The sequence below is a fragment of the Eurypyga helias genome, unplaced genomic scaffold, assembly GCF_000690775.1.
Source record: "Eurypyga helias isolate BGI_N326 unplaced genomic scaffold, ASM69077v1 scaffold43799, whole genome shotgun sequence".
Lineage (NCBI taxonomy): Eukaryota > Metazoa > Chordata > Aves > Eurypygiformes > Eurypygidae > Eurypyga > Eurypyga helias.
The window spans coordinates 1-12,213 of record NW_010270885.1 but is presented as its reverse complement, the minus strand read 5'-3'; the positions used below and the strand labels follow the sequence as shown (position 1 = coordinate 12,213).

Below are 12,213 nucleotides of genomic sequence, written 5' to 3'. Positions count from 1 at the left end.
GGTGGGGTGGGGTGGGAAGCAGGGAATATACACCACTTCGAGGCTCTGCAACAGAAGAGGTGCTGCATTTTACCCTAGACCCACTCCAAATAAATCTCACATGTACAGCTCCCAAGCATGCAATTGCTCCTTCGTTTTATACTGGCCCTCTCGAATAACAGTGTCAGTAGTCAAATAATTTACTTCACTTAAAGGCAAGTTCCCTTTCCATCATGATTAATCTGCCTGGGCTATCGCAAACACTTCAATGAGAGCTGGCCTTGTGGGTGATCTATACTGGAGGAGATTACAGAAGACCTGTGTTATAAAATCTCTATTCTGTCACTAAAATGGGTGATTTTGGGGCAAGTCTCTTGATCCTCTGCCATTCTTTTTCTGTCCTGTAAGATCTTTGCTGTATCAGAGACCTTACTGAACAGGACAGCTTTTTCAAGTGCCTCTGGAAACTCAACAGCACAAATCCTTTGGAAACTGGTGTTCTGCATCAGGAAAGCCCACCTGGCCCTTTGTACTACTCAGTTGCATCACTACTGGGGAAGTGATGTTCTGCTGCATGGGATTACTGATAAATAGGCATGACTAAAGGGACGAAAATGAGTGATATTTAGAATTTGAAGACAGCTTTTGTTTTAGTCTGCAAAGGCAAAAGGTGTTCAATTACATGCTAGCTAGGGAAAAAAATGGTGAAGGGGTCTTAAGTTGAGACAATATGTATTTGACAAACTTTGCCATCTCCCATAGACCTCTCAAATGAGCAGTGCTATTTTAACCCACCACACAGCCCAAAGCTGTGCTAATTTTCTAGCCTTTTGCTTCTGCCACCAACATCCTAGAGTACAACTTTGTCATCATCTTCTTCCTATAGAAGAAGGAAAAGGTAAGATTCTTATTTGTCTGCGGAATCTGGTGGTCAGGTAGACTCACACATGGTCTTACTAAATGTGATGTGGTTGATTTATACAGTGAGCAGCTCACTGATTTTCACCATCTCAGTAAACAGCTGCATTTACTAGGCTTTACTTACAGGTCTCAAATCAATAAGACACCTTGTTCAGTAAAACTCTTAAGCGCATGCTTAACTTGATGCATGTGCTGGATGCGTCAATGGGGGTCTAGCACATGCTGAAGATATAACTTTTGCTGGGATTAGCATAAGCATATGCTTGAACAATTTACTGAGTCAGGACTTCAGTTCCTCAGGTTTACATCTCACAAAATTTCCTTGACTTATTTCTCTTCATTTAACTGGGACCAGGATGTGGCCAAAAGGATGAGCGTAGTTCGGCCGAAATTTTTTTTTCTCTTGACATGGCTCTTTATTTAGAGTCCAGTAATACCTGTAGAACATATGTTCTCATTTTCAGAATCCCGAGAGTCTAGGAAAAACATTTGTTTTCCACATCAATCCTGAGTCTATGCTGTGCCAACTGAATACACAACAAAAATCAAAAGAAGAGGAGAGGCAGAGTGACCCTGACTAAACTGATAGGAATTCAGTGCAAAAGAAGCTATTTACTTCTCTCTGAACGGATGCAACCAGTCCAGCACTGACAGCTTCCTTGTTCACCACTAGTCAAAGACTTAAATGCCATCACTGGCTATATATACACTGATATCAAATAGCCACGCACACTGCGGCTGTAACCCATATGGTGTGCTTGCCTTCATAAATGGGTTTTGCATCAGCCTTGCCTCGCTCACCCCAAGAAGTCAATAAAAACGAGTAGAAATTAACTCCATACTTGCGCTGCGTCCTTCCTACTTGCCTATACTTTTTAATCATTCAGCAAATCAGTTCTTTCCTGAAAGTAATTTCTGTGTCCAGGGGTAACCCTTACTCCAACAGCAACTCTAACAAGGTACTGCTAGAAGCTTGCCAGAGCTATTTCTGAGAAAGAGAAGAAAGGGGAGAAAATTGAGGTTAAACAAAAGGATAAATAATCTATTAGAAATCAACATTAAAAAATAGAGGTGAAAACTGATTGCACTTTTATTAGTGGCATTTGTTTTCCAGCTAGATCTCTTCCTTGCTTGGTTACAGATATCTGCTATTATATTTACCCCTGTAACTTAAACTAACATAATTTTTTAATTGTTCTTTTTTTTTTTTTTTTTTCCTTTTTTTAGATAGAGATATTGGGTTCAAAGCCTCAGCTAACCTAAACCCATTTTCTAAGGGATAACTAGAACAATTACTATCTGGAAAACAATGAAATGGCAGCTCCTAGTGATTACAAGCTGATCTCTGATTAATAATATATTTGGTTTAAAATCACAGTATTACTTTCTTTCTATAAGTAACATTATTTAATGAAGGTTGGCTTTTGTTTGTTTGATTGATTTTTTTCTTTTTTTATCCTGCTGTAATTAATAGTAGCATGCTGTTGGATCTACTATTATCCCAGTGCTCAAAGAAGCAAACCTTTTGGCTGGCAGAGAGCAGACAAAACTCATTTCATATACAGAAAGCAAACAAGATTTCTTATAGAAGACATTCTTTTTTTCAGCCTTTTTTTTTTTTTTTTCCCTCTGTATGTGTGCGTGTGGGTTTTTTTTTTTCCTGGTGGGGTGGGTAGGGTGGGAGTGCCATTTCTGGGCTTTTTAATCTGGGGATTCTACAATAGATGACCAGAGGGACTTCTGCAATTCTTGCAAATCACACATCCAGTCATAATGCAGTGCACAAAAAAGCCAGGACAACAGAGGGCTAGAATGTTTTGCAAAATACTATGGGTCAGCAATCATTGTAACTGTACAAAACTTGCTTTCAACATAACATAACATAAAGGCACCATTGATATCTTTCCCCATTTTTGAAATACTGTAAAAAATTGCTACATATGGCACATAACACATTTGTACATACGTATATTTAATTTATAAAAGGTTTTTTTTTTTCCTCTCCTGTTTTCTATCAGCGGAATTGCTAAAATAAAATAAATTGTTTAATTTAGAGGTGGAATACTTCATTACATAAAATAAAGTTTTACATGTGAAATTATGTGGTTTATGTTTTATACAGCAATAGGGTCTTGGTTAGCTATCACACTGGACAACCTTGCTTGCAACTCTTCTGGTGTGGAGAAGCGATTTGCCTGGTTAGTCCTGTTCTCAGCCAGTCGGTAGGCAGTGGCCAGCTCCAGACTGGTTGTCACAGGGTTTGGTATGCTCAGGAACGGTGTATCCTCGCCTATTCGTTCGTCTTCGGTTTCGGTCTCAGAGCTGCTGCTCTCAGAGCTCGTATCAGAGTCCACTTCCACCCTGCTGGAAATATGGCCGTTGGGCTTTGTTCTTTTCACCCTCCGGCTGTTGGTGAGTTTCTTTGGAGGCTCCTGTGCTGGTTCATATTCTTGTGTGGTCTCATACTCCTCATCCTCCACTATCCGCAGAGGACTTGGTGGCAGGCTGTTGCTCTCATGGGCAGGATTGTGGTGGAAGGAGTTGAACTGCTGAAGGTGGTGGTCATACTTCTCACGTAACCGTGGCGGGGTCACCAGGAGCAGTGGTCGCTCCTCTTCTACGATGGGACTCACCGCCACAGAAGGGACAGAGACGGTCAAGCTGGAAGCCGGTGGTGACATTTTGGAGTGGGGGGACTTGGGAGAAGTCGGAGTGTGGAAATCGACAGGTGACATGCGAGCTGGTGTGGTCATAGCTGAGACATACCTGAAGAAAAGAGATGAGGAAAGGTTGCAAGCATAGGAGTGGTGGTGACATGTGAATGCAACGGCTCATGTGGGCTGGGAGGGAAAAAGCAGGGATCCCTTAAGATCCTTAGCATCCTCACATTGGGCTACCAAGGAAACTTTTCTGTTGCTATTAATCCTATAAAACCACTGACTTCTGAGACTCTGGGCAAAAACGTTTCAGAGCAGGAGGAGCATGGCAAATCACCCAGGTCTGTTTGCCTCAGAAGAGCCATGGAGATGCTGTAAATTATTTGCCAGAATAACTTCCGGGAATGAATCCAGGAATGGGATTCAGAGACTGGGGGGCTGCCAGAAAGAAAATGCAATTGCAAATATTTTCTCAAAGGGAAAACGGCTGCTGCATTTCTGGCAGGATTTGATCAGAACATGGGGTGCATGCAAACCGACAGGGAAGGGAAGGGAGCCGAGGGACAGTCCTCTTGGGACTTCACCCTCTTCCTGCCAGACTGTCTCAAGCTAAGGAGGAAAGCAAAGTTTGGACAAAACTTAGAACCAGATTCTGCTAGTTTTAATCACTGGTGGTAGGCAACGGAGGACTTACAGCACCATCCCAGCAGCTTTGTTCTGCTCCACCCCTTGGATGCTAGTCGCCCTGGCTGGTAGGTGGTGACTGCAAAGGGATGTGGAGCATTAAGTGTCCTTGTGCTGGAACAAATGCTGGGACAACTGTCTGACCTAGTGTTCATGATTGCTCTGCAAAATTTGCCCCTATTCCGTCATAAGTTTTTGTGCAAAGGTAGTGGTCAAAGGTGATTTCTGAAAATGAAGCTCAGGTGTCAGTACAGAATTCACCACAGAAGAAGAGGACAAAAAATGTGAGAGTCTCAGCTGGTTTGGATCAGAGGAGCTCCGTGAGATGCTATGAGGTCATGCAGATTCATGCCAGGCAAGGGTCTGTCTGAAACCTCTTGATCAAAGGCACAGTGCCCAGCATCACATTTTGCATAGTTTGGTTTTGCTTTTGTTCTTATCCTAAGTTCACTGCCCGAACTTCATCTGTGTCCATATTTAAAATCTTTCTAAGCTCCGTCTCTTACACAGGCCTACTGAGACAAGATATAGCTATGGGCAATTAAGTTATTTAGTTTTTTATTAGTGGTTTATTTATCTGAGTCTGAAATTACCAAAATAAATCTGAATCCAACTCTCTTATCCAATCTACGACTCAGTTGCATACATTATACTTGATTAAAACAGAGTTATTGGATAAACAAGAAAGCAGGAGAGAACCTGAACTGATGTGTAGCCAAGTAAATCGGTTTCAGTTGATTTACATCAACAGACAAACAGAAGAAAAAAACCCAGACTGGAGATATGCATGGGAATTAATTCAGTTGTTTGCTAGTGAGAGCAGAGGGTAATTAATAGGTTGATGCTTTGAATGATTGAAGTAATTCTTTATTTTTCCTTCCATGACTGAGCTTTTCATCCCTTTCTCATTTTTAAATAGATGTTGTCTGAAAAACTGAAGCCTTTTTACTTCCCCAGCTGGTACAGTGTTGGATGTACATCTTGACACATTGGATTTTAGCTAAACTGGTTCAGTTAATGCACTAAGCTAGTTAAATGCATTCAGCATACTGTGCATGTTTCCACCAGTGTCAAGTTACTCATATTGGGGTGTTGTGCATTCATGCATTTCTGGTGTATTCCCCCACATCACAATGGAGCAGTACTAATAAGCTGCTGTCCATGAGCTGAGGCACAGGAGCCAAATACATGCAGTTCTAGTCCATCCTGAAACAGAGGTTAAAAGGTGATCAATTTATCCAGCTTCACGGCCAACAAGAGGTAAACCATGCTGGCTCAGTGAAAAGGGATCAGAGTGTATCCACAGCCAGCCAACAAGCATTAACTAGTTACATGCTGACAGCTTCATCCTATAGACCAGCCTTTTGTGCAGAGATAGTGTTTTTTGATCTTCTCTCCTGTAAGATGACTAAGGACTTTATAAAATCTAAGTGCTTGGGTCCTCTGCTCATGTAAATGGGTGTCAGGGCATGGAATCCAACAAAGGGATGTGGTAATGCAAAAGAACCCCTCATAATGTCTAATCTATTTAATTTCAAAATTGTGAAGGAGCTGGGGGACTGGAGGGAGCACAGCCTTGATGTAGCAATTCACAGCACAGTAACATTCGATGGCATCAGGAAGTAATTTGTCAGCTTGTGCATTCCTTTATGTTTCATAGCAATTTTTAGTTGCAAATAACTCTCATCTTCCCCCTTATATACACACACATACATGCAATCCATCTCAGAAATAATCTGCTATGTATTTCCTTCTTGCTAAAAATAGATGAGGCCTAATTTAAGGCCTAGAGAACTATCTTCTGCATCCCAAATTTATGGTTGTTTCAGGCACAGGCTAGGCCATCAATGCCTGGTGAATTATCACAGAAATGTTGCTGCTTTTTACCTGTAGCATAATCTTCAAGAGACAAAATAACTGATGAAATGCCTTCTTTCTACTCATCGAAATGGAAAGGAACACATTCCTTCTCCCTGCTCTCTCAAATCTAAACAGATGATATCAAAATGATGCTCTGAGTGTCCCAGGCAATGCAAGAATGCAGTGCAAATGATCTTCGGTTCTCACATGCAGATACCCAAATATACTAGGCTGTTGGCAGGTGTGTGGCCATGTGTCCTGTATGATTCCCAGGCAAGAGACAATTTACTGCTATAGGGCCTGATCCAGCAAAGCACTTAAGCACACGCTGAACTCTACCCATGTGAGTAATCCTGCTGACTTCAATGGGGCTACTTGCATGATTAAAAGTTAATCTTGTTGAAGTGCTCTGCTGGACGGGGGCCATGGGTGTTTATGTCATGTGAGCCACATATTCTGAAATCAAATTCCATGGTAAATAGGAGATAACTCTGTTATATAGAGAGAGCCAGTTCACTGCCTGTGGTTGTACAGGCCTTATTCAGAAAGCTCTCAGCTGTGGTGCCTTACCCTGCTGCTAAGCAGTTGTTCTTTGTGTAGCAGAGGGAGTACCACAGAAACAGCCTTTGCTTATTTGCACATTCATTTTGCTGGAAACCACAGTCTGTCTCCTACACAACTTGGTCTCCTTGAGGATAGCCTGGCTGCATTTTTGACACCATGGACATCCCATGAGATCAAATCCCTTCTGATTTCACAATGCTCAGATAATTGGTCCAGTAACCCTTGGTTTTCCTTTTCTTCTGCCTCTGATTGTTGGGAGAAAAGCTCTCTTTAAATGTCTTGTTTCTTCCCAGTCGTGCTTTTGTTACTCTGAGGCTATCCCATGCTCTTGAGATAAAATCCCAGCCTAAAGCTGAGAAGAATTTTTCAGTTAAAGTTTCCTTGCAACTGATGCACTTCAAGGCAGACCTTAGGTACTAATGAACCAGTGTTTTCAGAGAAAAAATTACATTGTGAGTAAACTCCTGGCCAGCTTTATTTCTAACTACTCCTGATTTAATAACAACCTGGCTTCTTCTGGCTTACACTTTGTGTTCCTTGCTTTTATTTAATAAAGTGCAAGGGGGAATTGTCAAAGAGATAACTTGCTGGAATCCTCCAGAAAGTTGGGGGTGGCAGAGTTCCTATACTGCTTACAAGTCCTTGATGCCCTCTTCCTGTGGATCAATACATTGCCTTCTCCCCATCTTCTGTGTCTCACAAAATCCCTGTTTTCTCATGCTTCTTCTAAGAAACTGATAATTAGGCAAAGATCCATTTTTACTTTACAGTGAAAATTTCTGACACATGACTTCGTTGAACTTATCCACATGTGAACCACTGGCTATTAGGAATAAATCCAGCAGAGGCAAGAAGGCAAGAAATGTTTTTGGTAGACTTTAAAGTACTATGAAGCTCTTCACCTTTACGAATTAAGAAATGTACATTCTGCATGACACTGCACAGTTGGGTTTTCCTGTGCTCCCAAGCTTTGAAACCGTCTGGGAACACCAGGCCTTGCCAGCAGAAAGTAATGAGGTAGTGTGTCCTACCTTTCACTGTGAGGAGAGTCTCGGTAGGAGTCAGGGGTCTCTCTTGCATGCTGGAGGAAGCTGTTGCTTTCCCGTGGTCCGCTGATGCCATTGAGACGGGCCCGGGACCCTGCTGGGCTGGTGTGCCTGCTGTTCTCCATGGAGGAGCTGACGAGCACCGAGTGGCTTTCGGAGAGGATGCTTTCATTGTGGCCATTACTCCAGCTGGAAAGCAGCAACCAGGATAGGAGAAGAATGGAGAGAAGTGTGAGAAGATTCTTCAGTGGCAAATGCAGATGAGCAGAAGTTCAGCCAGGGGAAAGGAATGGCTCTACTGCTGCTCGGGATGTGCAGCATAACCTTTGGGCTAGTAACTGGGGCTGCAGAGTTTTGTGAAATCCCCATGCACCAAGACAGTTTTGCATGTGTGGATAAAAGGAGAGGGAAGGAGGGCTTTCTAGTCACCAGGACTGTCACTGATATAGCAATTTGCATATACTAATTAGCAATTTGCATATACTAAAATTCACTGTAACAGCCATTTAGTCAATAAAGCTCTTTGTAAATTCCTGGAAAGATAATTAGTTAGGTGACACGACATCAAATATTATTAGTCTTAAAATGAAAACACTACAAAGGGAGCATAGTTTTTTCTGGGTTTGGTTTTTTTTACAGAAGTAATACAGGTGCTGTGCGCCTTCCCCCTCCAGTACCTGTGGCTAGGTGTCTGGGTGACTGTCACGGAGTGATGTGTTGTTGAGGTGTAGTGGCTCGTAGAAAATGAGGTCTCTGTTTCTCGCTCGATGACATGCTCACTGGAGATGATGTTTTTTGAAACGTACTGCTGAAAAAAACCCAGACAAACCTCAGGTTTAAAAACTGTAATTCACAGCACATTTGCAGACATAATTTCCAATCCCTTCCCCCTTCTCCCAAGTCACAGTTTTTTACACATGCCAAAGCAGAAACTTTGTCACTTATATACAGGTAGAAACCACACTGACATGCTTGAGCACATTCGTGTACACCTCTGCATACATACCCCATCTAAACTCAAAGCAGGAGGAAATAAATGAGGAAATCAGCAAAGATCTGCATCCCAATCAAGCTATAAACAACATACGTATTTAACAAGGGAGTGAGAACTCCTTATGGATAGAGACCTGGAAAGGCAACTCCCCCTTTACTAACAGATACATCAAAAATACTATTCTCTGATGGAGAAGACAGCAGTGGTTAGCAGTAGCAACAGTTCATTGCAAGATAAAAATCTGGGCAGGAAATGGCTATTTTGAGTGCCCAGGGATGCAGCACCAGGGCAGACCTAATCATCAGGGGACGATCTTCAGAATGGGCCAAAGCCTTGAGAGATGGGGCTGGAGGTATGCAGTGCCTGAACTCCCACACAGCTTTTACCTGGAGTCCTCCCACAGTGTTGCTGCTGGTAGGACTCTTCGTTCTCCTCAGTGGAGACTTCTGGTTTCCCCTCTCTTAATAACGTACATCATGGATTTAGGTCTTTTGAGGGGAAATATGGGAAACTGAACTTTTCTGAAAACGTGTCTTGGCCTTAACCAAGGTCAGTGGGAGTGCTGCCATTGACTTAGAGCCAGGGCTCACTCCTGCAATGAGCTGTCATGTATATATTCAGTGATGGTGGAGCAGGAGAGCAGGGGTGGCTCAAAGTGTTAAGAAGCCTACCTTCCCTCTAGGCGTCAGGCTTCCCTGGGACAGGGAGGAGAGGAGGAAGTGGCTACAGGCAGCATGAGCCCTGGCCTCTAAGGACAAGTGGCTAGGCCAAGGGGTTAGTTGAAGAGTAACTCTCTGGTCCACTCTGACAAATGGCTGGGGGATGCTGGTGGAGTATGTGTCTCAGGCCCGTCTCCCCAGCCACTGCTACTGTAAAATCTTCAGTTGCATCATGTTGCATTCCTGATCTGAGGGGGTTGTCCCTACTCACCAAACATCAGGCCAAGGGCAGTAGGAAGAGCAAGACATAAGTGTTTGAAGAAATCAATTCCTACAACACTTAGGCCTGCGGTACAGCTGTTAGTATTATTTTTCTGAGGTGTTTTTCTTGCTTTTGGTGTCCTAGATCCACAGGCACAGCAGCAGCACTGCCACATGCCTCAGTAACTGGTCATCTGTAGAAATTTATCTCATTTTACTGCATATTTTTTTGAAAAGTCCCTAATTTCTGGGGTGGAGAAATCCATAAGAATTGTCACCAGCCTGTGGCAGGCAGAAGTTTAAAAGCTGTGGGGCAAGCTTTGCTGTAGCACTGGCAGCCTAGACTGAAATGCAGGCAGCAAAACCTACGTTCACCAGCTGGACATTATCTGGCGGTGGGTTGGGGTGGTGTGGACCATTTGCCATGTTCATCACATTGTTCCTTTCCGAGCGCAGGCTCTGCCGAAGACGGTCATGCAACTTTTTCCTCTGCTTCCTGTGCATGAAACATGGAAATTATTTTAAGAGACCAATGGAAAGCACCTGGACCTTTCAGTGTGTCGATGATGATGATAATAATACAACATCGCATTTTTTGCCAGCACTTTCCCCATTGTTGCAAGATCTCAGAGTACCTCTGAAGGTCTAATTGCAGCTGGAGCTATGGGGACCTGTAGAGGGGAAGAATTTGTGGGAACCCTTCCAGGAGTCAGCAGATCACAGAGGGAGAGGAAAAAATGCGAGAAAGAGGGAAGCCATTTCTAAGCCATGCTCTGTCTCAGGAAGAGCCCTTTTCTGCAATCAGAAGGGTGAGGAGAGAGATTTTAACCCCCTCACCACAGCCACACCCAGCTTCTTGACAGCCCACTGCATTACGCTTCTCTATGCACCACAGGCAGCTGAGGTGGCCTTGCCCTGGGGCTTGCTTCCAGCCATTGGAAAATATGGTTTGTGCCACAATCTTTGTGATGTGGCAGCTACACATTTTTCTTTCCCCCTACCTCAATAGTGCATTCCAAATATACAAATGTGTTAAAGAAGTGAAGGGTGCAGAGGAAGCCCCAGAAATCCAAAGTGAATGAGTGTTTGAGGTATGTCTGAGCCTGCAGCCATCCTGTCAACTCTGGAAGGTTTCATCACAGTAACATCAGATTAACTCTGGAACCTAATGATAATCAAGTGGATGCCAGAGCTGCTAATGCATTCAGTAAAACCATCCATCAACCACATTTACTAATGCTATGGTCTCTGGCTGATTTGGAGGCTTCTACTGTGCCCCGTCATCAGCTGCCTTCCCAGTTGCTAATCCTTCCAGCTCTCCTCAAAAGAATTTTTCAGGATATCATTACAAGCTGTCAGTCACTAAACTTGCTAGCACAGTAAAACCTGCCACTGTGAAGGCCATGCAGAACATGCTAAATAGAACACCATAATAAATAATTGGGGAAAGGGCTATTCAATTTCAGACTTAATTTATCAATATTCCCCAGTTTTGCCTGATTATACTGCAGAACTTCCACCATCCTGCCACAAAATCCAAAGAAATGAAGGGAAGATGCAGGCTTCAATGAACTGTAGAGTGAATATGACCTTGGCTGTGGCAAGAGCTAAAATACACACAATTCCCTAAGCTGTATGCAGAAGTGCAGATAGTTTTGGCAGGATAGGAAAGTGTAAAATAAAACAATTTTCAATCCCATTTTGAACTCAAGGGGACTATTCCAAGCTTTCCAAAAAGGAAGAGTCAATAAATACGTTGAAGCTTGATAGCCAGGGAAACTTAAGGGAAAGGAAAACATGACTTGACACACAGCATTTTACATATTTTCTCTGTGTGTATGTGCCTGGATAGTGGAAGATATTTAATTTATGCCACTCCATATGAATGGTATAAGCAGACACGGCTGCCTTGGAAATGTTCTTGTCTCAGCAGAACACAGTCCCTGGTCCATGTGGGCTTTGTGTTTGTAAGATAACCAGGCATTATCTTAGGACACTCAAGTGGTTAAGGCAGATGGAGAGTGCAGCGCCCGGAGATATCTGAGCAACTACCCAAAGGCCAGTCTGGGCTGAGAAGCAACACAGACAAGGGTTTACCTCGATTTCACAGCACCTCTTCATGAGACCTTGGACACCTTAGGAGCTGAGGACAACCCAAGTCCCCTGACATAGTAGAGACAGTGTGTTCTAGAAGAAGTTTATCGTCTATGGGTCTGAGATGCTGGCACATACTGCCATGGAATCTGTCCCTATGAAACTGCCCTACTTCCCATCTTCAGTGAACAAGGTATTTGCATTTTGCATGCTTCCCTGTGTGCTCTTTGTCCTCTAGTAAAAAGTAAATTACTCCAGGAAACAGAGAAGAAAGAATAATGGGAAAGCTCATGAGTATTTCACTTATTCTGAGAAGCCCTTCCCTCAGTGTAAATGACTTGCAAATAAAGCACCTCAGTGTCAGAAGGTACTGCCTCAGCATTTGAACAGCAGTCTCTCTTGCAAAGAGACCAACAAAATCTAAGTCATTACATTTTACTTTGTGTGTTTTCTTAACACGACCACAGGATTCAACTGCCCACTGCCCTGCCCCC

General features: G+C 43.2%; 1 protein-coding gene across 1 annotated transcript; it reads right to left on the bottom strand.

The window, feature by feature from the left end:
* Positions 1–2,544: 2,544 nt before the first annotated feature.
* On the bottom strand, positions 2,545–10,121 carry NRG1 (neuregulin 1; the record flags this gene model as incomplete). Its single annotated transcript, XM_010158619.1, has 4 exons — positions 2,545–3,666; positions 7,697–7,900; positions 8,389–8,519; positions 9,995–10,121. Coding segments are annotated over 4 exons (1,114 nt in total), but the record flags the coding sequence as incomplete, so codon positions are not given.
* Between the last annotated feature and the right edge of the window lie 2,092 nt (positions 10,122–12,213).